This window comes from Episyrphus balteatus, chromosome 4 (assembly GCF_945859705.1).
Source record: "Episyrphus balteatus chromosome 4, idEpiBalt1.1, whole genome shotgun sequence".
Taxonomy (NCBI): Eukaryota; Metazoa; Arthropoda; class Insecta; order Diptera; family Syrphidae; genus Episyrphus; species Episyrphus balteatus.
Window position 1 is genome coordinate 51,311,354 of NC_079137.1, and position 27,477 is coordinate 51,338,830.

Consider the following 27,477-nt stretch of genomic DNA (forward strand, 5'->3'; position numbering starts at 1 on the left):
TCGCACTTTTTTTAAAGCAATTTTCTTCCTTCTGTAAAATGTTTGTAATTGGAGTTTACACGTTTGGACTCTAAGCTGACGATATTAAATATTTGGTTACGATAAAATATATCAAAAAAAAAAGTTCTTAATATGATTCTTAAAACCGAATTTGAACTAGGTATGTTGTTTTGGACACAGTTGAAATCCGATATCTGTTTTCCCTTCCATCCCAACTTTTCCCATTTTTTGACCGTCATTCAAGCCTGTGTCCTCGGGAGCTTTAGATTTAACCGGAGAGGATGACAAAGTAAGGAGATCTTGGATCGTGTTGAGCCAGCGGATGGGTGGCTTGAAGTTTTACACAAATTTAAAAAAATATATTTACCCAGAGGAAATAAAGCAAGACAGCTAGAAACATTCAGAAACATAAACACAAACTTGAACTTGCAGAAGGATTTTAAATACAGCACATGAAACATTGGATTAGAATTAAGTATAATATGGTCAAAGAGCTCTTCGAAAATTTAATAATTTATAGTTTAAATACCATGGACCATATATTAAATGCTTAACGCTCTACCCTAATTCCTGGAAATCTGCACACCGCCGAACGTATTTATCGCGTTGGCAATTTGGATAAAATTTTGTTTTTCTCCTCAAGAAACGAGTTCTCGAAAATGGATTTATTAGTAAGTGGGTGAATGCCCAGCCGAGTTATTTTCAGTTTTCGATTTTTAATTTTAATTTTTGAAAAATCTGAATACAAATATATATTATTCGAATATTCCGATTCTAGACAGTTTTTAATTCATCCTGTAAAATGTTTGTAAAGCATTTTTTAACCCTCTGTCGGCACACGGGTGCGAATTTGGCACGACAAAAATGAAAAAATTACAACTCTTCAAAAAAGTGGGTGCAAAAAAGTCTCTTTATATAATGGTGTAAATACATTTTTTTTTTAATTGTGAAATCAATATTCGAATTCCTCGGAAAATTCTACATCAATTTCACATAAGTTTTCTCTATAAAATATGAGACATAAAAAAGTTCTAGCAACATGAAAAAGTAGAAGTCAAATTCGCAACCGTGTGCCTATCACGTCACAAAAAAAGAGGTGTGCCTACAGAGGGTTAATCATTTTCAAAAAATAATTTTTGGGTTGACTCAAAATTTTTAACTTTCCATACCTACGTGATGATACCTACGTCTTAATAGGGTAAAAACGGGTGAGATGGCGCGGCGGGGGAGATGGTGCACTTTAAATATCTTGTACATTTATTGCTCTAAAAATGTACGAAAAATATTTTTAGCTTTCTTTAAATATCTTAAATCGAAGTAGCCAGTATTCGTTTCTCTGTATGTGATACAAAAAATAAAAAAAAAATTTCAAAGCAAATCATGTTATGATTTTTTTCGAATTTTTTTTGTCGCTCTTTTTTTTGTTCCGATATTTTGTGATTCGTTGGTTTTCTTTGATGCCCTTGATAAACCAATACATACAAGAGAGTATAAGTTATACATTGCATGTGAAATCTGAGCTCTAGTTCTATCTGCTTTTTATGGGTGCTTACGAAAAGGAATTATGCGAAAAAAGTTGAAATGGCGCAATTTTTTGCGGGTGAAATGGCGCATTCCGTACTAGAATTTTTTACTTGAGTATAGTGTTAGCATGTGCCGTATCACCCTCAAACATTTTTTTTAAGTAATCCAGTCAAGTTCAAATTTTCATTAAAACACACAATTTAGAATGAGGTAGTGTAATTTGTATCTATTGCTTCGTTGATATACAAAACATTCTTTTAACTTAAAAAACAGGTAAACACTAGCTTAAAATTTAAAGGAAAATCATGGAATACATTGGTGCTTGGAGCCTGCACATCGTTCACCCATTTGTGCAATGAATGTGGCAATAGAAACCTAAAACAAACTCATGCACCATCTCACCTACCAGGGTGTGCCATCTTACCCACCCTGTAGGGGGAGATGGTTTTTTTTTTTTTTAACTTTTTTTGCTAAATTAATTTAAAAATATAAATTAAAAATATAAAATTCTGTAAAGCAAATCACACGTTATATATTAAATATAGAACATTTTTGCATTGTTAGAAATATGAAATGTGGTTTACTTTGAAAAATATGCCAAAAACAAAAAAGGTATGCCATCTCACCCGCTTTTACTCTAGTACCAAAGGTGAATTTTTCGAACTTCCTAATGTTTTTGAGAAAGAGTTTTACTAAAACAGGATTTTGCTATGGTAATTCAAAAAGCACCAATCTACTAAAAATTTAACTTTGTTTTTAAAGAAATCATTTTTTTTTTAAATATGTGATGATTTTATTGTATTAATAATTATTTCTTATTATTCTGCTTTGTGAGTGAATTGCTCACATTGAATTTTAAACTGGAGTACTTTTTTTAAATGTAAGTTAATTTGATATTCTTAATAAAAGCCTACTTTTTTCATCTAAGATCTTATCTTAGAGTCTTTAAAGAATTATTTCTACAAGTGCTACTTATATAAGTTGACAAAGTGTGAGAAAAGTGCTCAAGCGCGATATCTTGTGTTTTCCTCTTCTCTCATGAGTCCCCTTGAGTTAAATATTAATTTTTAATTTCAAATGTCATGAAATTATAAACATTATTATTATGTAAAAAGCTAAAATCTAATGACTTAAATCATTAAAGTATGAAAGTTCATTCCTCCTTCGCATTTATTTTCATAAATTTACATTTTAATCAGTATTTTCTAAAACGATGTCGGTCATGGTTTTGAAACGACACTTTTTATTACGATCAAAGTTTTCAAAACTTTCAGAATTAAAACTGCGTCTGATTTAATCCTTTTAAAACTGGTTATTCGATTCATAATACCTTTTTGCAGCCCCAGAAAATTTTATAAGCTTGGCTTAAGGCATGATCTCCCAAATCTGTTCACCTTTGTAGGACTGAATATATCTCACATTTTCACATACCTAGATTAAAAAAATAGCACATAACTTTTCCTTTAAGTTAGTAAAACAAACTTTCAACAAAATCATTGTTTACCAACACCAAAGCTATTAGTCCTAATCAGAGTTCTCTTTCAGTCTTCTCAGTGCACAAAAAAAAAAAAACATCATTGACAACTTTACAACCCTATTAAGACTTTGATGAGCACTTTTCACCTTTTCCTTAAAGTCCAATCCAAAAATAACAAACAAAAATCAAAATTGAAAGTATCCCTTTTTTTGTGTGTGTTTACAGATTGTTGATGGTAATGCCAAAACGGACGTATCGAATCGACGAGAACCGGGAATGTTTTGCGGTGAAGCCGAACAACCACAAACGTTCATTAGTGAAACGAGCTATGTCAAAGTCCTCTTCCATACCGATAACTTTACGGATCAGGTAAGTTCACAACATTTCTATAATATCGTGGTGCTATGACTGTATGTCGCTGCTGATGCAAGATGTGGTATCTATTAGTGTGTTTGTGAGAATGTCAAATATTTAACAGGAAACACCCTTTGACGGTTTACTCTTGTTCACATAAATATCGTTTGCTTGTTAAACATGTATAAAGCCTTTGGATAATAAGGCTTTATTTTACCTCGAAGCCTTTTTGGCCAAAATCCCAGCAGCTGCTCTTCAAATAGTCTCTAAACAGAAATTGTGTTGACGAAATGGTCTTTTTGAAAGGAGATTTCAATACCTGAGAATTATGTTGCTCTATGCAAATCTTTGTATGCATCGTACCCATTTGCCAAAATGAATCCCAGAGATATCAGATTGTCCCCTTTGTATGATTTGATCACGGCGAACAACGTTTTCGGCTAAATTAATCGTTTGAACAAGGGTAAGAATCGTGTGGTTTGTTTATCTACAAAATACTATGATTAAATCTGAAACAGTTGAAATGTCCAAACATAAACACGAAATGGGTTAATCGAAACAAAAGTTGCTAAGTTCCGGGTATGTATCTACGCTATCCACATGGGTATGGGAATATGATGAGACCCATTATCTGGTCTGTTGGTTTCCTTAAATATTTGTGTATAGTATGCATTTGAATATTTCAGCGTTTATGTTGTGTTATAACCTCAGGGCCATTATTTAATTGCATTTTGTGTAATATAGAAATGTCATTTGAGTGAATATTGACCCTTTTTAATTGCGGTCCTTTGGTTAAAAATAAATGTCACATTACAGTGGTTTTGATTTTGTAACAAAGCAAAAATTAAAATTAATTGGATTTTATATAATAATATTTATTTCTTAGAATTCTGTTTTTGAAAAAAAGAAAATGAATGTATAATAAGCATTTTGTTAATATTTTGATTAAATTATAATTATATGTGCTTGTGTGGAGATATGCTATTAATTTTTAGCTTTTTATATTGACAAAAGAACTACCGGTAAAATTCAGTTTTTTTTTTTGTTCTCTTTTGAAAATTTATTATTACACAATAATGACTAACCGTATGAAAATAATTTCCAATGAAAATTCAATTAACTTGAAATTAATTTAAATTATAATTTGTTTTTATGATTAAATTTATTGAACTATCCTTATTTAAAAATTATTATATAATGAAATTAGTGAACAAAACAATTCCCTAAAACTGTCAATTCTCTCTAATTTAAAAGTATCCAATTTGTGTTTGCGATATACACAATGTGATTTTGTTTGACATAAAATCAGACAGTCTAAAGTATAAAGTATTGATAAACACACAGTTCTCAGGGCTGTACAATTTAATAAGTACGAGAGATTCTAGGCATTTTGGAACTCGGTTCTTTGCTTAATTTGGCTAGAACTGAAAAGTACCTACCTTGAAGTAATGATTTTTAGGTGTGGTGTTGTAAAGAGCGATTTCTAAAACAGCAGTAATAGCAGTGAGCCGGATTATAGCAAGAGCAGCTATAAGTAGCTGCTATTTAATCACTCTTTTAATAGAAATTAATGTCAAAAATACTCTGTGAATTTCTTCCTGATTTGAAATATCATTAATATAATAAAATAAACAGAATAAATAATAAGAATTTGACCATTTTCCTTTTTTTTTTGCCTTTTTTCCAATTATTGCCTGCACTTCATCTTTACTTTTTCAACCGTTCATCAAATAGTTAGATATGAAGAACAGAATGCTCACAACAAAGCAGTGAAATTTTAAATAGCCGGAAAAATTTTCTGAAAAAAAAAATCCATTGAAGTTACAAAGAACAGGGAGAAGTTTTGCTTTCAAAAGCAGTGAAATCTTTCAGAGAATAAAATATTTTTATTTTCATCGCTGTTCATTTTATCGCTCCATATTCATCTACTTTGAGAGTAGCAAATTAGATTGGGTTAGATTTTTGATTTTTGACTCAGCATTGAGCATCTACTTATATTGAAGAGCAGTCACAACTGTTCTCTGTTCAGTGAAAGAGCAGACTTCCAAAAAGGAGGATTCATCCAGATATTTTTACTTGCGATATATGTAGGTACTATAGGGCAAGTTTAGGATTCGTAAAAAAAATCGAACTCGAGATAACAATTTTACATGACATTACGATGATGGAGAATGCCAAAAAAGTGGGTCCGGCAATTTTGTCTATCTGTCTCTATCTGAAGCTGCAGCCGAGTGAAGTGATTTTCTTCAAACTTGGTAGCTAGCAGTTTTTGGTGATTCCCTAGAGGGGAAATTGAAATTTTTTTTTATGACCAAAACTAACGGTACCTGCCATATAACGGAAATAGAAATGTTAATTTTTTTCAAAAAAGGCTCTAACGATTTTGATTAAAAGTTTTGTGTGTAGTACTACACATAAGAGCCAACTTTTAAAATAAAAAAAATATTTTTTGTACCGTTATTAACGGTACCTGTCATAGAACGGTTTTTTTCGTTTCTGAATATCTCGTACAACATTAACCCGATTTAAATGAAAATTTTTATACAAAAGTGTGTAAGTAAAGATAATATTAAAATTTTAGAAAATTTTCAAAAAACGCATTTTTGGTTTTTTAAAAAATATTTCAAAATTTTTTTTTGAAAAATCAATTTTTTGAAAACGGATCAATGAAAAATTTTGAAATTTAGTTTTTATGTGTAAATTAATTATTTCTTCAAAATGGCATACCAACTTTTTTTTTGAAAAATGTTAAAAAATTTTTATATATAAAAAATTATTTTTTTAAAAAACGGCTCCTACAATTTTCGAAAATTTTTTTCTAAAAATACCATTTTATACAAGAAATAAAATGGCATATTTGTTTTTTTTTAAGATAATTTATAACGGAGTTTAATTAATTATAAAAACAGATTTAATTTTTTTATACTACTTATGAAATTTCTTCAAAATATCAAATTTTAAATTTCTTGAATAAAAAGCTTTAACATTACAGTCACTTTAAGCATAAGAGCAAGTACGTGCGACCCCAGTCGTGCAATTTATTTTACTTGCTCATAGGGCAAGTATTGGTTTCGCGTCGAAAAAAAATTTGGGGATTTAATCAAAACATTAAGATGATGGAGAACTCCGAAAAAGTGGGTCACGCAATTCCGTCCGTGCGTCTGTGCGTCTGTGCGTCCATATGTGCGTCCATCTGTATACACATTTCCACAGCCTAAACGGTAAACGGGTGGACTAATTCTCTTCAAATTTGGTATAGATGATTTTTATAGAATTTTGAAAGTTGTTTTTTTTTTTTTTTAATATCTCGCTAAGAAAGTGTACAACTTATGTAAATTTTTCAAGTTATATTAAATATTTCGAAAACGGATCTAACGATTTTGATTAAACTTTGCAGACGTAATACTTAAAGCGATTGCAATAAAACTGCATTTTTATTTTTTCCAAAAAATTAAAATAAAAATTTTTCTTTTCATTTAACAAAATTTTGCCCAATATCAATTTTTTTTTTTTTTTTAATTTATTTAGAGCCAGCTCTTTAAATCTACAAGTAAACTAACAAAAAAGTGCATTCAGTTGCAAGAGCAAGTACATGCGACGCAGTCTTGCATTTTATTTTTTGTTACTTGTTACCCCAGAGATTTGTGCTGGGTGAACCGTTCCATGAGAAAACCGTTATAAAAGTATCATAGAAATCGTTTTTTTTTTTTTTAGAGTCATTTGGGGTAAGATCGCTCAGTGGGTAAGAGCGCGCAGTGCTTATTTCTCGAGTTGTGTCAAAAAAAAATGAAAAATGAGGAAATCAGCGCTTAGTAAGACGTCAATAAGTGATGACCTTCGTGATTGTGTGCTCAGCTCCATTTTATTTTAAAAGCGGGTTGAAAAAACCCGGCTCAAAACAAAAAAAAAAAGTTGTGCGTGAAAAGTGTGTAGCGTCGGAGGGGGAGCATTATATACCGAGAGTAGTACATATTTTGGAATTGTGTATATTTATATTTGATTAAAGTCAAAAATTTGTTAGATTTTGTTGTATTTTATTATAAATTTGGTAAATAAAAAAAAAAGTACCTTTGTGGGTAAAATCGCGCAGTCCATTTGTGGGTAAGAACGCGCACTTCTCCCCATATTAAACTTTTCTTTTTTCAACAGGACAGAAACATTTGAAACTTGAATTTTGAAAAACGAAGGCTGTTATTCATGAATTCCAAAAAAGAAAGGCCGTAATCTTCTAATTTAATTCGAAATATTTTATTGTTTATTTTGTTTTATAAATAGAGTTTAAGTTTTTGTATTTGAACTTAATTTGTTTTTTCATTAACATTTTCATTCATTTTAGTGAAAACTTGAAAGTTTTGAAATAAAGTTTTGTTTAACTAAGTATAACATTAAATTTTTAGACATTTAGTTGCCGTAAATTGTCAAGATTCCTATTAAAATTATGTGCGCGCTTATACCCAAGATTTTGCGCGATCTTACCCTGACTTTGAGGCAAGAGTGCGCACTTCGACTTCATTTGGTTTTTGTTTTTAATCATATGAAATATTTAAACTAAAAAACTTTTTTTCTGTGTTTTCTTGTTCCCAAAGTATAGGTTTATCAAATCTAAAAACATTATGCTGATATTTCTTACAGAATCTTCACAATTTCGCCGTAAAGTGAACAGTGCGCGCACTTACCCCAACTGACTCTATTTGATTTGATAAAAATGATTAGTCCACTCTTTAGTTATTACTATAGGGCAAATTACGGACTTAGAAAAAATAGGTAACAGTCAGATATCATATTGCAATGACTATTGAAACTATTTTCTTCAATATAAGTATTTAATTTTTGAAACGCGCTACAGATGAAATTGAAATTTGATTTTTAGGTCCAAAAATAACGGTACCTGCCATATAACCATGGTAAATCCTTATGTGAATAAACATGTAACACGTTGCATAGATCTTCTTTTCATTTCAAAAACTGCCGTATAGCTATACCTACGTCAAGAATTACCCATTGATGGAAAATAAGTAGAAAATGCATGAAAAGCCAATTTATCTAGAAAAATACGATAAGACCTTACAATTCACAAAAGCCATTCTATATATGGAAGACAAAACACTAAAAAACTTTTCTGACCAAAAAAATTCTATAGGTAGTCTCTTACCTTTTCTGCCATTTCCAGGTAAAAACGTAAACTGAGCTATGTTTTTACGTTTTTAAGAGCTCTAACGGAGTAATGAAAGGTTTACATTAAGTGCACACTTTTAAAAATTAAAGTAATCCTTTTGAGAACTTATTTCAACAAATTACTCAAAAATTTATTCAATTGCTAACCAAACTCAAGTAACACAAAAGTCTTAAATACACCAAAATATTTGGTGTATTTTTTGCACTTTCGTGATATACATTTTTAATATAAAAAATACACCATTTGCTCGTATATAATAAACTCCGGTGGTTAAAAAAATATACCGATTTTTGGTGTATAAATAGCGCTAGTGATATATTAAATGATCTGGTTTTTGGTGAAAATTATTCCTTTGAAATTGAAAAATACACAATAAATCTATGGATAAAATACACCATTTAAATTATTCTGATTTAAAATTCGAGCCAAAGTTTATTTTTTAACTCAAACAGTTTGATGAATTCTAATTCACACCATTTCTTATGAAATAAATGAAAATGAATTTTTATTCACTTTCACAATATTGCCATAAGAAACTAATGGTGAAATATGACTTTGTTTGCCAAATTTTAAAACGAAACACATTCTGTCTACTAATTATACTACCCCCTCTAAAAATCGAGCGCATCAAAAATGTCAGTGAATTAATGATTTTTTTTTTTCGATTTTAAAAATCAGTTTTTCAAAAATTATAATTTTTTTTTTTGTTTTTACAATTTTTTAGAAGAATTCTTTTACAATATAATATACGGAATCGAAAAAACCAAGAATGCGGGATAATTAGGTCGATAAATATACTATTATAGTAAAATAATTAATCGCTGTCTTCTTTTTTTAAATGGCGACCATTGAAAAATATGTCGTCTCCCACTTTTGCATTCTGGTGAATTTTATGTCCACAGGGTGTACTTCCTACACCAAAGAGAGTGTACAAAATATACCGTTTTGGTTGATTTCAGAATCGAATAATTTTATGCAAAATTAATGGTTTATTATAAAAACAACTGAATATAGGTGTATTTTTTGCACTGAATCTTAAAAAAATGTTTAAACTTTTTATAGAAAAGACAGTGGTATAGTTTTTATACCAATAATTTTGAGAAATACACCATATTTTTTTTCAATTTCCTCAATTTTACGGGATCGGGTCAAAATTCTGGCTTCAAAATTCTGCTTTTCAAAATTCTGCTTTTTTAACGAAAATTCTGTTTTTCAAAATTCTGCTTTTTTTGTATTCTGCTTTTCAAAATTCTGCTTTTTAAAATTCTGCTTTTCAAAATTCTGCCAGCATTATAATTGAACAAAAAAATTTATAGCATATGCGCTGACTAAAGAAAAATACACCTAATGTAATTCAACATTGGTACTTTCCTAAATTTTTTTGTTTAAGTGTCGCAAATATTTTTTAAAATGCATAGACTGACTTTCTTTCAAATAAAATCTATGTTTAACTTATTGGAACCGATGTTGTTTGATACAAAATATTCCTTTTTTTTATTCTAATTTTTGAATATTCATCTCTATTTGATAAATTAAAAAAATTTTAATTATTTTCGGAAATGTATTAAAAACCTTTTCTTAATATTTTCAAATTTATTTATTTATAAAACAAAAATGAATTTGCTTTCAAAGAATGACAAATTATGAAGGTAAGTAATCAAATAAGCAGAAAATTTTTCAAGAAGATGATTTTACAAATTTTTGCAAAAAATTAAAAGCCCGCGCTTTTTAACATTTTCCAAACCCTTTTTTAATTTTTTTGCAGAATTTTGAAAAACAGAATTTTGAAAAGCAGAATTTTGAAAAACAGAATTTTGAAAAACAGAATTTTGAAAAGCAGAATTTTGAAAGCAGAATTTTGTAAAGCAGAATTTTGAAAGCAGAATTTTAACAAAAGAATTTTGACCCCGGCAGAATTTTGACCCCAACCCCAATTTTACACCAAAATTAATGAATTTACACCAATTTATACACCAGTGTGCTACTTGAGAATACACCTCTTTGCTGAATCGAATAGAATTACTTGAAAATAAATCAACAAAAATTATTCCCTTTTATACAAAGGAAGAATTTGTCCTGTTATCCATATAAAACTGTACCAATGTATCTTGTTTATCTTTTTTGCTTTCATCGAATATCTTAGCGATACACAATTTTTTAAGATGATTGATTCTTAATACATATTTCATCACAAGATAAAAATAAGCAACATGGTACCACTAACACCACCATATACCCCATGGGTGTATCTATATACCATAATAACTTTGGATCACCACTTCCGCATTAAAATTTATTGTAAGTCATTAAAGTAATGAACCTGTTAAATTATGTATTATATAATCCACACAAGAACACACGCGAAAACACAAAACACTTCCGTTTTTTGCCCAATTCTTCCTCCAACGCGCTAAAACCAAAAACACACCCACACACACACACAAAGAAGATTTATTTTTAACTTGTGTTATGCTCATGAATATTCCGCACAATTTTCCCATCATCAGACTAACTCTAGACACATCATCATAATATACCATTATACCTTAGTCGTTGTCATAAAATAAAAGAATGAATAGAAAAAAAAAAAGAAAAGAACAAAAAAATAGAAAAAGCTATAAAGAAAAAAGAGAGAGAGAAGGAGAAAAAAATATATATGTATGAAAAATCTTTTCACAGCCCCGTGTCGTTGACAGAGAGCAGCATCCAGCAAAAGCATAAGCTTCATATGTGTCCTGCAGCTATATAACAGACCCTTTTATTGCTGCTGTCACTTTGGGAATCCATCAGGTGCAGAATTTTATGCCAACGCGATATTAGCAGGCTGTTGAAAAGAACATACCCTTAAACTATAACACCACGTCAAAATGTCTGTCGTGAATTTAATTTTTTTCTTCCACTTTTCACTTTTTTTTTTTTTGGTTTGGGTTTTTGTGTCTTTTCAAGGTATTTTTTAAAACATTTTTCTACGTCAAAGGGAGCCAACATCACAGAGAGAGGTTAAGATCCTTGAGGACATATAGAATCGTTGGCAGCGCGGCGGTTGTAGCGCGTTGGCGGCTTGTTGAAAAGCGAGAATACAAATCACTGAAAAGGTGCGACAGCGAAATAAGTGCTTTGGGTATTTGCGCGTGAAGCTTCAAGTTTCACCTTAGGGATTCATTCTCACGCTCGTTGGCGTTGGCGGTTTGATATGTCCCTGAAACATCTAATTCATTGTAATGGTGGGTACAAAAGGTGTTTTGCTGTGCGTTAATTCTACTACAATTTTATTCAAACAAAAACAACAAGTACAAAAAAATTCACCCGATTATGAGTCGATTTGCGGCAATTGACTCCACAGGCTATTCATTATAATATGTATTCCGCAGTTAATTAGCATAATAATTATAATCATCACACTTTCATTGTGTCTGTGTGTGCAGGATTCATGCAAATCTACTTCACAGATAATAATATCAAATTTATTTAATTGGCAATTATTATTGATCACTGACACTGGCGCTGGCACTCGCTGTTGGGTGATGTAAGACTTTTGAATTAAATATACGAGACATAATTATGTAAATTAATTTCACAAATTGACCGGAAGTGGAACTAAATAATCAAAAATATACACCTTCTCATCTTTTAAGGACGAAAAGGTGAGTTGCAATTCGATCTGCTACTTTCTGGTATTTCCACAGCCTTTACTCATCATGAAGATTGATAAATACAAAAAAGAAAGAGAGAATGAGAGAAAATAAAAGAAAATGTCATTAATAGCGGTTGAGAAAAATAATACTCATACGCCACGTATGCCGCCAAGACTCATAAGAATTTCATTAATATTTATGAGTAGCTATATCAAGTGGAGTAAATAAACGTCTTTATGTACTTTCTCCATATCTCTCGAGCTTCATTCAAACGAAACGAAGCGATGCCCTCTCTCTTTGTTTGTTTGGTGGGTGGGTGGATGGTGGGTGTGTGTTTGTGCGGTCAGGATATATCACATGAAGATAACATGCTATTCTGTCAACAAGACTACCCCACATCTACACCGGTTGTGTGTGTGTATATGAAGACAAAAAAGGAGTTTGAGAATGCATATTATTATTTAATTTTTATGTTCTTGTCTCTTGTGTGTAGCGCATCTGCATTTTCCATGAAAGACAGCTTCATCAAATTTATTTTTGTTTTATTCCATATCCTTTATATGCATTGCTTTTTCCGCTTTTTGTCCTTTGAAATAACAAAAAATGAAAAAAACAAATACTTATACAAAAAAAAAAGTAGATTGAGATGCAGAAGAGAAGAAGAGTATTGTTTCAAGAGGACTTTTGGATAAAGCAATTTTCTTCAAGAGTGTAGACTTACTCATATGATGATGATGATATAGAGTTCCACAAACGTATCTATCTACCTACCTTTTGAGGATGTACCTACTCATACTCTACTTCTCTGTTTATGTGTGTATTTTTTTTTTTTTTTTATATATTTTCACAAAAATAAACTTGTTAGTCTTTAGGTTAAAAGCAAAAACAACAACAACGACAAAGCTAAAGATAAAGATAAACTTTTCATAAATAGTTGTTGTTTTTGTTAATGCTACTGATGCTTCGTATACTCTACTCATGCATCTATGCTCACAATGTGGGAAGTGCAAATATTAGATGAACTATCGTTGTAGATTGCTTTGAATGATTTTGTTTTTTTTTTTTTGTGTAAAAGATATTCATAGGATATTGTACACATTATGTAGATATTTTTTGAAATGTTTGTTATTTGGCTTAGGAAATTAGTTTTCATCTTTTTTGGCAACATAAATCATAAATATTTTGGATTGCCTTATGGCTCCAAATATTAAAAAATAAATAAGTTTTCAAAAAAAAAAATTCCAAAATTATTTTTTAATTAATTTTAAACATACCTATAAAAATACATTTGTATTACAATTTTCAATGAAACTGAATTATCCGTTTTGGAATTCATATTATATAAAATAGGGTTCTATGGCAAAAAGTGAGAACGATTCTATGAGGAGTACCGTCAATAATGATTTTCGAAAAAAATTTTTTGATCAAATGGTTGACCTTTCTAAAAATTATTTGAAATTTTTTTATCAAAATCCTTATTGCCTTTTTGCATAGGTATTCCAAAAAAGTATGTACGTCCATCATCGATGGAATGAATGAATGGGTTCGCTTGAAATTTTTTACAAATGATTTTGAAGTGATTCCCAGGACCAATTTTTTAAACATCTTATTTAGAAGTGATAACTCCCATATTAAATTTCCGAGGTCTTGCAATTATTTCAAAAACGGCTCCACCGATTTCGATTAAATTTGGTCTTCATTATGGCGTTCTCGTATTATTCTGATATGTACCTTTATCTCAGAACTATTTTAATTAAAAATGTAAGATTAAGATTAAGATTAGGGTGAGAGGTGGGAATAATACGCCTTATCACTGCTGCCTCTGATGGGCCTATTGTAATTTCCACTTATTTAAAGTTCACGTAGAAATCCTGAGTTTAGAAAACTTAATTTGTTTTTGGGTGAACTAGCGGCGATGTTTTCCGCTTTGAGATAATACCCTCCGAGGTGACGTCGCCGTGTATTGATCAAGCAATTACAGTGACACAGTATGTGTTCTACTCTTTCTTCGTCTTCAATATGTAAAATTAAGGGGCACCCCTTAATATGTTAAATTTATCATTTTTCAGGTTAAAATTTATTGAAAGTTTCAAAAAAAGTTGCGGAAAAAAATAAAAATATTTTTTTTTGATTTTTTTTTCAAAATTTAGCATACCTAAAGGTATAACTACAATGGCCACTTTTTGCCAAAAATAGAAAATTTGCAAAATTTCAAATTTTTTTTTTTTCTTTCAACGTGTTTTTGAAAAATCTTCAAAAATTGCTTTTGAAACCTAAAACTAATCTTTTTCCTTTAGTGTTTTAAATAAAAAATGTTATCTTTTTCGTTGTTTTAAATTTTACGGTCGAAAATTGTAACTAAATGAGTTACATATATCTTAAAAGTTAAGGGTCAAAATCATGAAGGTGGAAAATTTGATGTCCAGGCATTTTTTTAAATCAAAATAACATTTATTTAAAGTTTTTTTTCTCATTTACCAATTAAAATAGTAGGCAAGCATCTACGAATAAATTTGTTTCGGTTAGAGAAGTTTAAATTGCTTTTTTATTGCATCTTATAAACCCAAAAACAGCGTTCCCGGACATGTCCATAACTCAAAAACTGATATTCAAATGACTTAAAAACACATTAAAGTCAATTATTTTTAAGTATTTCTTTTCTAAATACTACATATACACAATACTTTTTATAAATTATGACATCTCTTACAAAAAAATTAAGTTTTGTTATTTTTATACATTAGTAAAAGTTGTCCCAAGAAAAATGACGCATAAAACCAACATTTCTTAATGTATCAATATTTTAATCATCTAACGTACAAATTGTGCTGCAAGCTGTTTTTAAATTTGATTTTATATAGATTTATCATTCCACGCTTATTTTTATGGATAAATATATAAAATGTATGTAAGAAGCTAGTTTTTAGTTTCATTTTTAAGTAGCGTACATCAATTAACCGTCATTCCGGGAACGCTTGTTTTGGGGTATAGTTAGATTGAAATTTTAATTTTTTGGTGATATTATGATCTCAAAAATATTTCGTTTAACTTTGTGACATAAAAAATAAAAATAAATTAAGGTCAAAACGTCATTTCCGGGAACGTCATTTCCGGGAACGCTCTTAGAATCTGAATAAATAATGCAGTCTAACACTCATAATTTTGCATTTTTTGGGTATTTTTACTCAGCAATCTATCTAAGTATGGCTGTAATATACACTTTTATCAAAAAAGTTATACAAGAAAACAAAATAAAAAATTACTTATGGCCTAAGTGTTTCGGAGGTGCATAAAAGCATTTTTTTGTAGAAATCGGTCTCTGTCCTAAGAAATAAAGTTATATTTAATTAATTTAGGACCTACTACCTTAATATAATAGTGTATCATTCACATTGATACTATTTCTAGACCCCTAAAGTCGTTTTGAAGAGATTACCACCATTTCGAGGAACGTTTTTCTAGTACTAATTTTTTTTTTTGGGTTTAGCGGTAAAGTAAAAAATATACATTTTTGTGCTCTGCCCGTTCATGAACCAAAAAATTATGGCTAAAGCGAATATTTGAGCATTAAATTTTTATCATAAAAAAAAGTTGATTTTTTAAGAATTCGGTCATCGAAATTTCCCACCTCCATGATTTTGACCCTTAAATGCTTTGGTAAGCTAACATATGAGTTCTTTGAACTAAAACTGCAAGTTCGTGAATTTACAAATGCCTAACTTGGTTTTATATATACATAGTACCTTAGTTGACAAAATTAGGGGATGAAAAAAATTCCAATTTGATATTTTTTTTTCTAGTGAATGGTAAAAATGGTCATACTGGAATATAAACAAATTAAAGTTTTAAAATGTGATGAAAAATGTTTGCGGTCTTTTGTTTTGGTCTAAGAACCTGGAATAAATTTCCCTCAAAGGTAAGGTTTTCTTGAAAAAAAAAAAATTGTAGGTATTCTTTACATTAATTTGAAAAATACATAGAAAAAAAGGTTTTTTTCGGTTGCTTTCAAGGTAATTGGGCGCCAATTACCATTCGATAAATGTAAAAATCATAATAACTTTTTTTTTTTGAAAATAACGTGATACCTATTCGTTACTTTCTAAGAATTTTCACAAAATAAATAAAAAAAGCTTGAATACCAATTTTATTTTAGTTTATTCGTATTTTGCAAATTAAATTTCCTTCTAACTTAGTTGTAAATTTTCTTCATTTGCTGTGAGCTATTAATCTTTTTATTCGTACAGTATTCCTAGAAAAATATATGTATAAAAAATCATATTTATATGTCTTGCGAGTTAATTTTAAAATTGTTAAGTCGATTTGAGTGATTCGGTAGTAACTTTTTTTTAGATTTTGCTTCAAAGTTATGCGAGTCTTTTGTGAAAATGTTGTCATTATTCAAAAATTTTATCAATTTATTCAAAACTCACACCCTTATAAAAAATCATTGTCATAAACTTTATATTAATATATTTTTTTTTTTAACAATTTCAGACCTACTTTGCCTTCGATTCCAGAGCTGAACAACAAATGGAAGTCTACCTGCGCTATGGCCAACATCCAGAGCTTTATCCCAATCGAAGGGGTGAAATTGTTCAAGGGTATGTCCTTTGTTGTTGACATATAAATTAACCCAACATTTTCCAAATATCATTGTCTATATTCTATCCTTTTGGGTAATCTTCTGCCCCCTCTCTCTTTTATTATACAAATTCCTCACTTAATAAAAATTTTAACAAAAAAATAAATCTTCTCTTTTGATAAATGATAATAAAGAAAACATAACTTCTTCGACTTTGGGTCCTTATTCACAGAATTATTTTTTACATACATATATATATATTTTTTTTTTTTTGAAGCGATGTCGTTAGGGATTATACGAACAATCATTATTTCAATTCAATAGCATCACTGATTTATGCGGACTGTGACATCATTTGTATATCTTATTTGTTTATTTATTTATTTATTTTTTTTTTTTGAAGAATGATATCTTAGTTTTTCACATTGAATGTCCTTTGACGTCCTGTTGTAAAAAAAAACCCTCTCTCTCTCTACAGACCCACCCTAACGCATTAATTATTCAAATGTATACAAATTTCAAGACAAATATAAGGAGATGACAAATCGTTGGTGGTTCCTCTTTGGAGGAGATCTCTTTGAATAAGTTGTATAAAGAACTCGTATTGTTGTTGTTATTGTCTGTAGTGGTTGTGTTATGTAATTATTCTCAACTCGGAATTTCTGAAGTAGTGTGGTTAAAGTTTGATGTCGTTACTGATTTTTTTGTTCTCTGTTTTTTTTTTTTTGTTCCTGTCTTCAAGGAAACTTGTTATTTTTTTTTTATTTTTTTTTTATCTGGTGAAATTAAAAAAGTTTTTTTACCTACGTCAGAGAACAAGAGAAAGACAAGATGAAAAAGAAAGAAAAAAAGAAGAAGAGGGCGGATGAATGGTCTAAGTTGTCTAAGTTAAGTTTTTGTGAAGTCATCATACGTCGCGGTAAAATAAACTTTACCAATTGTTCGAAAGAACAGTTTTTCCCCAACCTCTCTATTGTACCTTGCAGAGAGTGTATACCAACATAAAATGGGATACGGATTTTGCATTTATAAATATAAATAGATGGGAAAATATATATATTTTATATTCTGATTCGTATACTACGAAGACGATGACGACGTTAGACGACGAAGGATGTTCGCAGTGAACATAAACTTTATTGTTATAACGTAGTTGGCTTGAAAGTTTTTCACTGACAGTATGACTACCAATTTGAGTTATGGTTTATGGAAATCTATAAAATATAATAATAATCGTAGTGTAGTTCAACTTTAAGGCTGAGTGTCATGCGATGCCGTGTGCATTTTATATTTATTTATTTTTTCTCACTCGATGAAATCATTATACCCATTGAAGTGTGATAATTTGTCATATTATCATATTCAATTTTCACATGATTTTTATTGCGAAATGGAATAAAGGCTTTTACAGGGTCTTAAAAACTTAAGCTGGAATTAAAAGTTGAAAAGGAAAATGAAAACAATAGAAATAGTACAGGAAAGTTAGTAAAAAAACAGGCATATTGTGGAACGAAATATAGGACGGCTGAATTTTTCAAATCTGAAAGAGGGGTATTAGAAAAGCTTAAGTCCTGGTTTTCGGGACGCCACCCCCCTGGCGAAATCCGCCATTTTGAAAAACGCGAATCGCTCTATATCTCCAAAACCGTGTGTCCTAGAGAAATGGTTATCAGGCCAAAGTTCTTGGAAATTTAATTATCCTTTTCTTTGTAGTACATTATTTTTCTGATCGGGCAATAGTTTTTAGGTTATGTTGTTTTAAATTTTATTTTTTCGGTTTTTTTAATTTTTTATCATTCCCGGTAATAGTAATATAATTTTTTAAACAATAAAAGTTATAGACCATCAAATTTCCAATAGTTTGGTATATTTTTGAAAGTCATGCGATGTATGAGTCGAAAGTTATTGATCTGAAAACTGTAGTCTAAGTACAGGAAAGTTAGTAAAAAAACAGGCATTTTGTGGAACGAAATATAGGGAAGCTGATTTTTTCAAATCTGAAAGAAGGGTATTAGAAAAGCTTAAGTCCTGGTTCTCGGGATGCCAACCGCATTAATAAATCCGCCATTTTGAAAAACGTGAATTGGTCTATATCTGCTACACTATTGACTTGCCCGAATAAGCTACCCAATTAAAGTTGTAGGTAATATAAATATCTTTTCTTGTGCATTCACTGTTTTTCAGCGAGGACAACACTTTTGAGGTTATGTTGTTTTATTTTAAATTTTTTTGGTTTTTTTAATTTTTCTCAGTCTCTATGATAGAAACAAAATTGTTTAGTATCATAAAAGTTGGATGTTTGACTAAAAACAAAATATGTGTATCACAATAGCTGCGTTCCTTTGGAAATATTTATCTACTTTTTAGTACTTAAAACTACTTTGAACTACTTTTGCTATATTGAAAAAGTAGTTCAAAGCAGCTAATATTAAGTTTCATCTTATATTATATATTTTTTGAAAATATTGAAATATTATTCCGTATCTTTGGTTTGAAAAGTCATATAATCTTCAAAAGGATACCAAATTAATGGAAATTTGATGTTCTACAACTTAAATGATGCTAAAAATTACGTTTTATCATAGAGACTGAGAAAAATTTAAAAAAAAAAAACGAAAAAATAACACAACATAACCTCAAAAGTGTTGTCCACGCAGAACAAAAGTGAATGCAAAAGAAAAGATATTTATATTACTTTGGTTAAGTAACTTATTCTGTCAAGCCAATAGTTAAGTGGGTAGATATAGACCAATTCGCGTTTTTTAAAATGGTGGATTTCGCCATGGGGTTGGCTTCCCAAGAACCAGGACTTAAGCTTTTCTAATACCATTCTTTCAGATTTGAAAAAATCAGCCTCCCTATATTTCGTTCCACAAAATGCCTGTTTTTTTTACTCACTTTCCTGTACTTAGACTATAGTTTTCAGATCAATAACTTTCGACTCATACATCGCATGACTTTCAAAAATATACCAAACTATTGGAAATTTGATGGTCTATAACTTTTACTGTTTAAAAAATTATGTTACTATAACCGTTAATGATAAAAACTTAAAAAAAAACGAAAAAATAAAATTTAAAACAACATAACCTAAAAACTATTGCCCGATCTGAAAAATAATGTACTACAAAGAAAAGGATAATTAAATTTCCAAGAACTTTGTCCTGAAAACTATTTCTCTAGGACACATAGTTTTGGAGGTATAGAGCGATTCGCGTTTTTCAAAATGGCGGATTTCGACAGGGGGGTGGCGTCCCGAAAACCAGGACTTAAGCTTTTCTAATACCCCTCTTTCATATTTGAAAAATTCAGCCGTCCTATATTTCGTTCCACGAAAAAGTCTATCTTTCCTGTACTAAAATTCATAATTTTCAATCATGTTTGAATCTAGACTCAGCTTGACTGAGAGATGGCTAGGTGGTTTTCCTTTATTTTTTTATTATAATCCTCTTAACGTTGGGAGGCTATAATAAATATATTTTCATAATATTCTTATAAATCATGGTCATCTGGTAAAACAATAAAACAAGTATGTATTCATAAAAAATATATGGCCTTAAAAGAAATCTTGCAATAGGTTAATGTTGAAATTTCCACCAATTTTTCATATCACTTTGAGTCGAAAATATTGATTACCTTAACCGTTGTAAGTTTACTGGGATTGTGACCAAATCCAAGAATGCACTTAATAAATTGCTGGTAAAATGTTCGACAAATTAAAAGTGGACAAATGTTGAAACTTAATACGTATCCTTAGGGAACAAAAAACACCCATCAATATTGTTACTGCTGCAAGTGTTTTAATAAAACAAGTCATTAAATACTGCAGTTACTGAATTTTTAGTCCATTAATATTATTCAGAATATCAGTACTAACAATTGAATATTTAATAAAAAGTATTTAGTTTAAAAAAAAAAAACTTGATAACTTCTTTTGATCTTGCAGAAGAAGTCTGCTTTTCAACACATTGAATAAAGTGCATTATTGAATATTAAGTATAAATAGAATTTCTCGTATGTTTCTATACTTGTAGTATAGGCAGTATTGTAATCTTTGAAAAACAACAACAATAACCATGTTTTATGACTAGAGTTACATCTGTTTCATGGATGCCAATGCGATCATCAGACTCCTTTATTCCACTTGTTTTTTGTACTGCTTGATTAGTCTAGTAATTTTTCATTTACGTTGAAAAACTTTTTCCGCTTCTAAAGCATTTTAAAAAACACTTAACAAAAGGCTTAATATTTGTAGTGCAGTTGTGGCGAATGGCAAATTTTTATAATTTTTTATAGTATAAACGTAAATGGTCACTGTGGCGTATGCGTAACATTTTTTTATATTTTTCTTTGTTAACAGTTTTTACTTTTTCTAATAGCCCAGTCAAAAAAGGTCTTAGCCCGAAATAAATGCTAATGGTTTTTATGTTCAATACCTTCGTTTTGGCATTCTATAACTAACCTCAAAAGTCTAGAAAAATGTCATGTCCGCAAGTAAAAATTTTCAAAATTACCAAAAATAGACAATGGTATTACATACACATATAATACATGACTTCAATGTAATTTTAAATGCTGATTCCAAAAAACTTAAAATCAAGGCAATCAGACGTCTCTGAAAGTAATACCACTTTTTCATCGATCAAATCAAATTATTATAACAGCTTGAAACTTAGTATACCGAAAAACCTTTAAAAATTATCGTAGGGTAACCAAATTGAGCATTAAGTCCATTAAAACCTATATATCTTTGAAATATTGGTAGTTTTTGAGAAAAGGGTTAAGTTTTAGGATATGCACCAAGAAACATCCTTGTACAAATCCGGAGTTAGTGCTAATAGGCTAATTTTTTGTACTCATCTTTGTTTGGATATTTTGTCAATTACCTCAAAAACCCAAAAAAATCTCAAGTCCGCAAGTCCTAAGTGCAGATGAACACAGCAATATTGCTACACTAAAAAAACGGCCGTATTTCTAAAAAAAATCCTTAAAATAACATGTGAGACCTTTTTAAGAAGCCAAGAACTAAGTCTACTGTTTAATTGCAAAAATAAAAAATCTTCAGAGGAATATTTGTTTGAAAAATAAATTAAAAAACACAAAATTTCGAAAAATTTAACTTTTTTAAAATTACATAATCAAAATAGCTATTTTGTGCTATTGAAGGCAACACCATCTTGATTTGCTTACCTCAAGCATAATGTTCACAAGAAAATATTGATGTGATGTGATACTTGATGCGGGAAGATGTTATATTTCAACTACAACAGTACACTGAGAAAAAAAAAATAAAATTGAAGTTGAAACGTCTTTGTTTCGAAGATGAACTAATTTGATGTATGTTGTTTGAAAAAAGGGAAACCACCAAAAATTAACTACATATTTTTTTACTTTGAGTTTAAAATGTACATCTTCATCGTAAAATCATTCCGAATAATAGATAGTTAAATCAATGTGGTTTTAATTTATTTTACTTTGTTTGGGGGTGTTTCCCTCAGTGTAGCTTTAACACTGGTCGACATTTTAAGGAAGGTAAGATGCACAACCGAAATAGAATTTGCACTTGCAGTCTTTTGAAAATGTTGTTGATTTTTTTACAGAGATCAGAACAGAAATGAATATTTGGGTTATTTTGATAAAATTTTTGCATACATAGAGAAAAATATGACCCCCTAAAAACTAACAGATTGCCATATTGTTTTACTGTCCATACATTTTATAAGGAAATCTTATTAAAATCAACGGTTTTGTTAACCCTTTCGAACCCAAGCTATGAAAATCAATATTAAAAAATGTTTTTTCAGTATCATCGTGTCGAAGACATCACAACTAAGAAATATGAATAGCAAAAAGTTATTTTCCAAAACAATAAATAGTAAAACTAATGTGTTACTCTCATTTAACATGTAAGTAACATGCACTGCCTATGACCAACAAAAAAATCGGACAACTGAGAAAATAACTTTTTATGAAACTATAATGTATGCTACTTCTTCTAAGCCAAAAAAACTAAACACTTTCTGCATTAACATTTTTTTAATCTTTTTTTTTCAAAATTATGACCATATATAAAAAAAAATTTTTTTTTGCAAAAAAAAGAAAAAAAATGTGAATTTCAGTCGTTTTTTCGATTAAAAAAATAAAGGTATAATATTTAACTAACTTTTTGTAATAATCCAGTAACTACACGGAGACAAATGAATCTAGTATTTTATACTCCATATGACTAGTAAGGAAATTAAAGTAAAAAGCCCTAGATTTTAAGTAAAATTTACCTTACGTATTGAACATTTCTTGGCTCCGCACAGTGTGGCCAATCACGAATCTAGCTGGACAAAATTAATAACTCGCTTTCAATCGACTTTTTTTGTAAACAGTTTTAAACAAATGAATGTGAATAGATAAAATTCTATAAAAAAGAAAGATTTTTTAAAAAGAAATCTATAATTTCTGCAAAAAGTGGGTCAAAATAGTGATGAAGAAAATGCATTTTTATAGTATTTGAATTTATGTTTCCGTAAACGTATTCTATGATTGGATATACTTAATTATTTTAAAAAACGCTTGAAAAATCTCAATAAATAAAAACTCTACTGCTATTTACGAAAAAAGAGAGGCAGAGTAATTAGTTTTTATTAAGAAATAGAACTTTTACACACGTTTTTGACAGGTGACATACATGATTTATTTTCTCAATATCATGCTTTAAATTAAAATTTTAGCAATGATTTTAATTAAATATGTTTCACAATTATACAAAATGGCATCACCTTTAAAAATATTTGCAGATAATTTAAAAAAGTAACTCCTTTTTGTGCAATGCAAACTTGAAACATAAGGGCCTATTAAAAACAGCTGTGTTTATATTACCTTCGATGTTTTTCAAGCTAATAATTCTCTAAATTTCTTCGTGACCCTATTTCTGGCCTTTTACACTTGCTTGCTTTTTGCATTGAACTTGTTTAAGATGTTCCGACAGAAAAGCATCATTCATAAATGATAATGCCTCATAAGTTGAAAATTCCAGTGGTTTAGTGGTTTCAGAGGATCAAAACTTAATCTTTTATACATTTTGATCCTTCACTCAAAGAAAATTTCGATAAATCCTTTACGGTTTTATTGAAATATGCTTTTTCAAATTTGCGGAGAGCGATTCTACTGATTTTACCTATTTCCTAATGGATAGGTGCACTTAGGAGACTTTTAACCTTCCGTTTGTTATATATTTCCCGTTTTTTAATTTTTAAAAATTCTTTTCTACTTTTGTTTCACTATCTACTGTTTTTGTTTATTTAGTTACCACATAATATTGGTCAAGTAAAATGAAATTCATGTTTAAAGAGCGGTCCAATGTGTCTTCCACCTTTTTTTGTCTTATTTTCGCTTAATTTGAAGCACAAAACTTTTATATATGTTTTTAATTTTTGTTTATCGTCAAAAATGTTCCAAAGATGATACCTGCTCATTAAAAGATCAAAAAAACTGTCTTTTCGATCTTATTTGGCAGTTTTGACACATTTTTCGAAAATTTGTTTTTTTGAAAATCTTGACTTCATTTTGAAAAGGGAAAAAAGTTGTATGGCGGTCGAGAAAACGCGAACTAGCTAATCTTAATGACAACACTCCACAAAACATTAATTAATTAATTTCAGACCGGAAAAATGCGGAAAAATTAACTTTACCTCTATTTGAAAAACAAAGATATTTTTTTTTGCCATTCCTAGCCTTCTTACAGAACTTATTTTTTTTTAAATAGTTGCAATGGTAATTAATAAATAAAAATTATAATACTTTACCTCCAAATGTAGATTAACAATAAAAAAAAACAATTACAACAAAAAAAGTACCACAGCGTTTTTAATCAGCAACCAAACTCAAGCGAAAAATAGAATACTTTGTATTATCTCCATCCAACTGTTGACAAGAACCAACTTTCAAGCTTAGCTTACGCTAATCCAAGATGAAAACAAAAAAACAAAACATGAATTACAGTTACCCATTGTATTGAGAAGCTCAACTCATGATTTAAAATCATGTGGCTAAACTTTTTTTTTTCTATTTTGTCCAGTCAGATTGGCGAATTACCACACTGTGCTCCGTAAAGTAATTTTTACAAGACAATTATGGTGAACAAAATAAAGTAGTATGTACCTTACGAGTAGCAATATTTTCTTTACGTAGAGTAAAATAAACCTTCATGCTAAAAAGTGTATGACTCTTTTCACTTTAAGATTCTAGTAAAACATATTTTACAAATTTAACTATTCTATGAATAAGTTTTACCTTACACTAAGGTCATAATACTACCTAATTCTAGGAATTTGTCCCCTATATCTTAATTGCTGTCATTGAAAAGTCTGCCATTTTGTTTTCCATTTGTTTTGGATATTTTTTTTTTGTCCGGGTGCGAAATAATTAAAATAAAGAAATAAAATGTAAAAATTTCTTTTTAAATTTGTGTTTTTCTTTTGGAAGTGAAATGTTTTAATTACTTTTTGTGTTCTTTTATGCGTTATTATTGGCTCCGTAATTACGGATAGCAAATTTTTTTCTTGTGTTAGAATAATATAGGAGTATCCATATGCATTAACATCATTCAATCTAATTAATTCATGAAGAATTAGAAAAAAAAATTGGATCAAATAAAGTCAATTCCATTTTTATTGATGATATTTTCCTAAATAAAATTGTTTGTTTGCACCTTACAAAAATTACAATAAACTAGGTAATTTATGTAATTATTGAAAAACATAACAGGGTCATACGTTACTTACTTCTAAATAGCTTTGAGGATTAAGTACGTGTTACCTAGTTATGCTTTTCAATAATTACAAAAATTACCTTTTTTATTTTAATTTGTGTAAGATAAATGCATACAATTTTATTTAGAAAAATGTCATCAATAACAATGAAATTGACTTTATTTGATGCAATCTGTAACTAAATTATATAATTTCCATAGAGAAGTTCAATTTACTTTAAAAATCAGTATTTTTAGCCTAATAGTAAGGTAAAATATGTACCTAACTTTCTAGTAATTTCTATTAGAAATTCATACAAAAAAAGGCTTTACTGTAAAGTTAATCATAAGCTATAAATTTACTAGAAAAGTAAGGTAAATTCCATTTTATTGGGGAGTCATCCCTTTTTAAACTCTACATTAAAGTTAAATTTACCAGAAATAAGGTGGTTCATACCTTATTTTTTTTCCGTGTAGGCATTATTATCTTTCAAATAAGCCATCGAAACCTAAAAAATTATTTAAATTAATACTTTTTACGAATTTTTAAAAATATGTTACATGAGAGTAACGCTGGAGAGTAACGCTGGAGTTAAGGAGATTTCTTATTATTTTTATAAAGAAAATCTTATTAAAATTTGAGTGAAAAATTCATTTTTTTTGCAACTTTGCACTAGAACAAAAATCGCAATCAATATTTTCATGGCAGGTTGGTTCAGGTGGTAAGGTGTGCGACTAATGATTTGAAGTCTCCAGTTAGATTCCCGGCCTGGTCGTCGTTTTTTTGTTCTTTCTTTTCAAAACCCTACAAGTGCAGATTTTAAAACAATAAGGAAACCCGATTGTTTTAATAGGGTTTCCTTCTTGGATGAAAACCCATAGAGAAATCTTATTGTTTTTGTTCTATTTTATGTGGTCTATTTTTCTCTGTGCAATAAGAACCAAAGTGGTGAAAGACGCTAGAAAAGACCCTACCAATCATAAGTCACTCAGTAGTAACCAATGTCAAATTATTAAAATTTCTTTTATAAATCATTCTGAAGTTATGTATCCTAATTTATTAACCCTACAACATCCACATAATCAACAGAACACAATTGAATTCCTATGTGAATAATAAAATTCTAACACCTGATGAAATATGTAAAATAACAATTTCAGACCTCAAACTTTTTAAGAACTGAATATACAGACGTATTTGACTTTTCAATTCTCACAAAGTGATTGAAATAAATTGGTCTACCGAGACACCTCAACACGCATATTGCCATATTCTGCTTTATAAAGAGTAATCTCTTCAACATAACATATTCCTGCAGTCGAAATATCCACTTGTAATACGAAAAGTTAACAAAACAAAATATACAATCAAATCCCCGAAATTGATAAATTCTTTCATGTGTGTAAGCAAAATGGCTAGCCATTATTTTAACTTACGATAAAGACAAGAAAATATCGTTTGCACTTATCGGTATTTGTTTACATGTTCTGGATGCCACGTTTATACACAATACACATATAAATAAACATGTATACCATATCATTTATGTATCTACTTATGAAATTAAATATTACTCTCCCACAATACACCCACCACTTTTTTGGCTTTGCCTTCTTTTCCCTATATGAGGTTCTGCGCGCCTCCTTCCAATCCTTATAACAACCAGACAAACATAATACTAAGTTATTTTGTGAGAAGAATAATAAATCGTTCATTCATGACACATCACCCCTATAGCACCACCCACCACCCACTTTGACGGTAGAAAGCGGGTTAAAGGACGATGAACAACAAGAGGACTTTTATTTATTATTGTTTCATCCTCCTTTGGCGTAGTATCGTCAGAGAGATAGCGAACTGGTTATATAGTTTTGCCCTCATAACACATTCCACTGTATAGTTATCCTGACACCCATAACTCGCCATCCTATATCCTGTCGTTTCCGATCTCGATCTACATATTGTTTTTAAAGGCTCAAGGAATAATA

The 27,477-nt window shown here is 29.6% G+C and overlaps 1 protein-coding gene across 1 annotated transcript in view; it reads left to right on the forward strand.

Annotated features, from left to right (window-relative positions):
* Nucleotides 1-27,477, forward strand: part of LOC129919100 (uncharacterized) — a 133,642-nt gene that overhangs the window by 64,550 nt on the left and 41,615 nt on the right. The window contains exons 3-4 of the mRNA XM_055999934.1: nucleotides 3,227-3,370; nucleotides 16,661-16,767. Of these exons, the coding sequence (XP_055855909.1) occupies nucleotides 3,227-3,370; nucleotides 16,661-16,767 (251 nt within the window). The remainder of the gene's footprint in view (nucleotides 1-3,226; nucleotides 3,371-16,660; nucleotides 16,768-27,477) is intronic.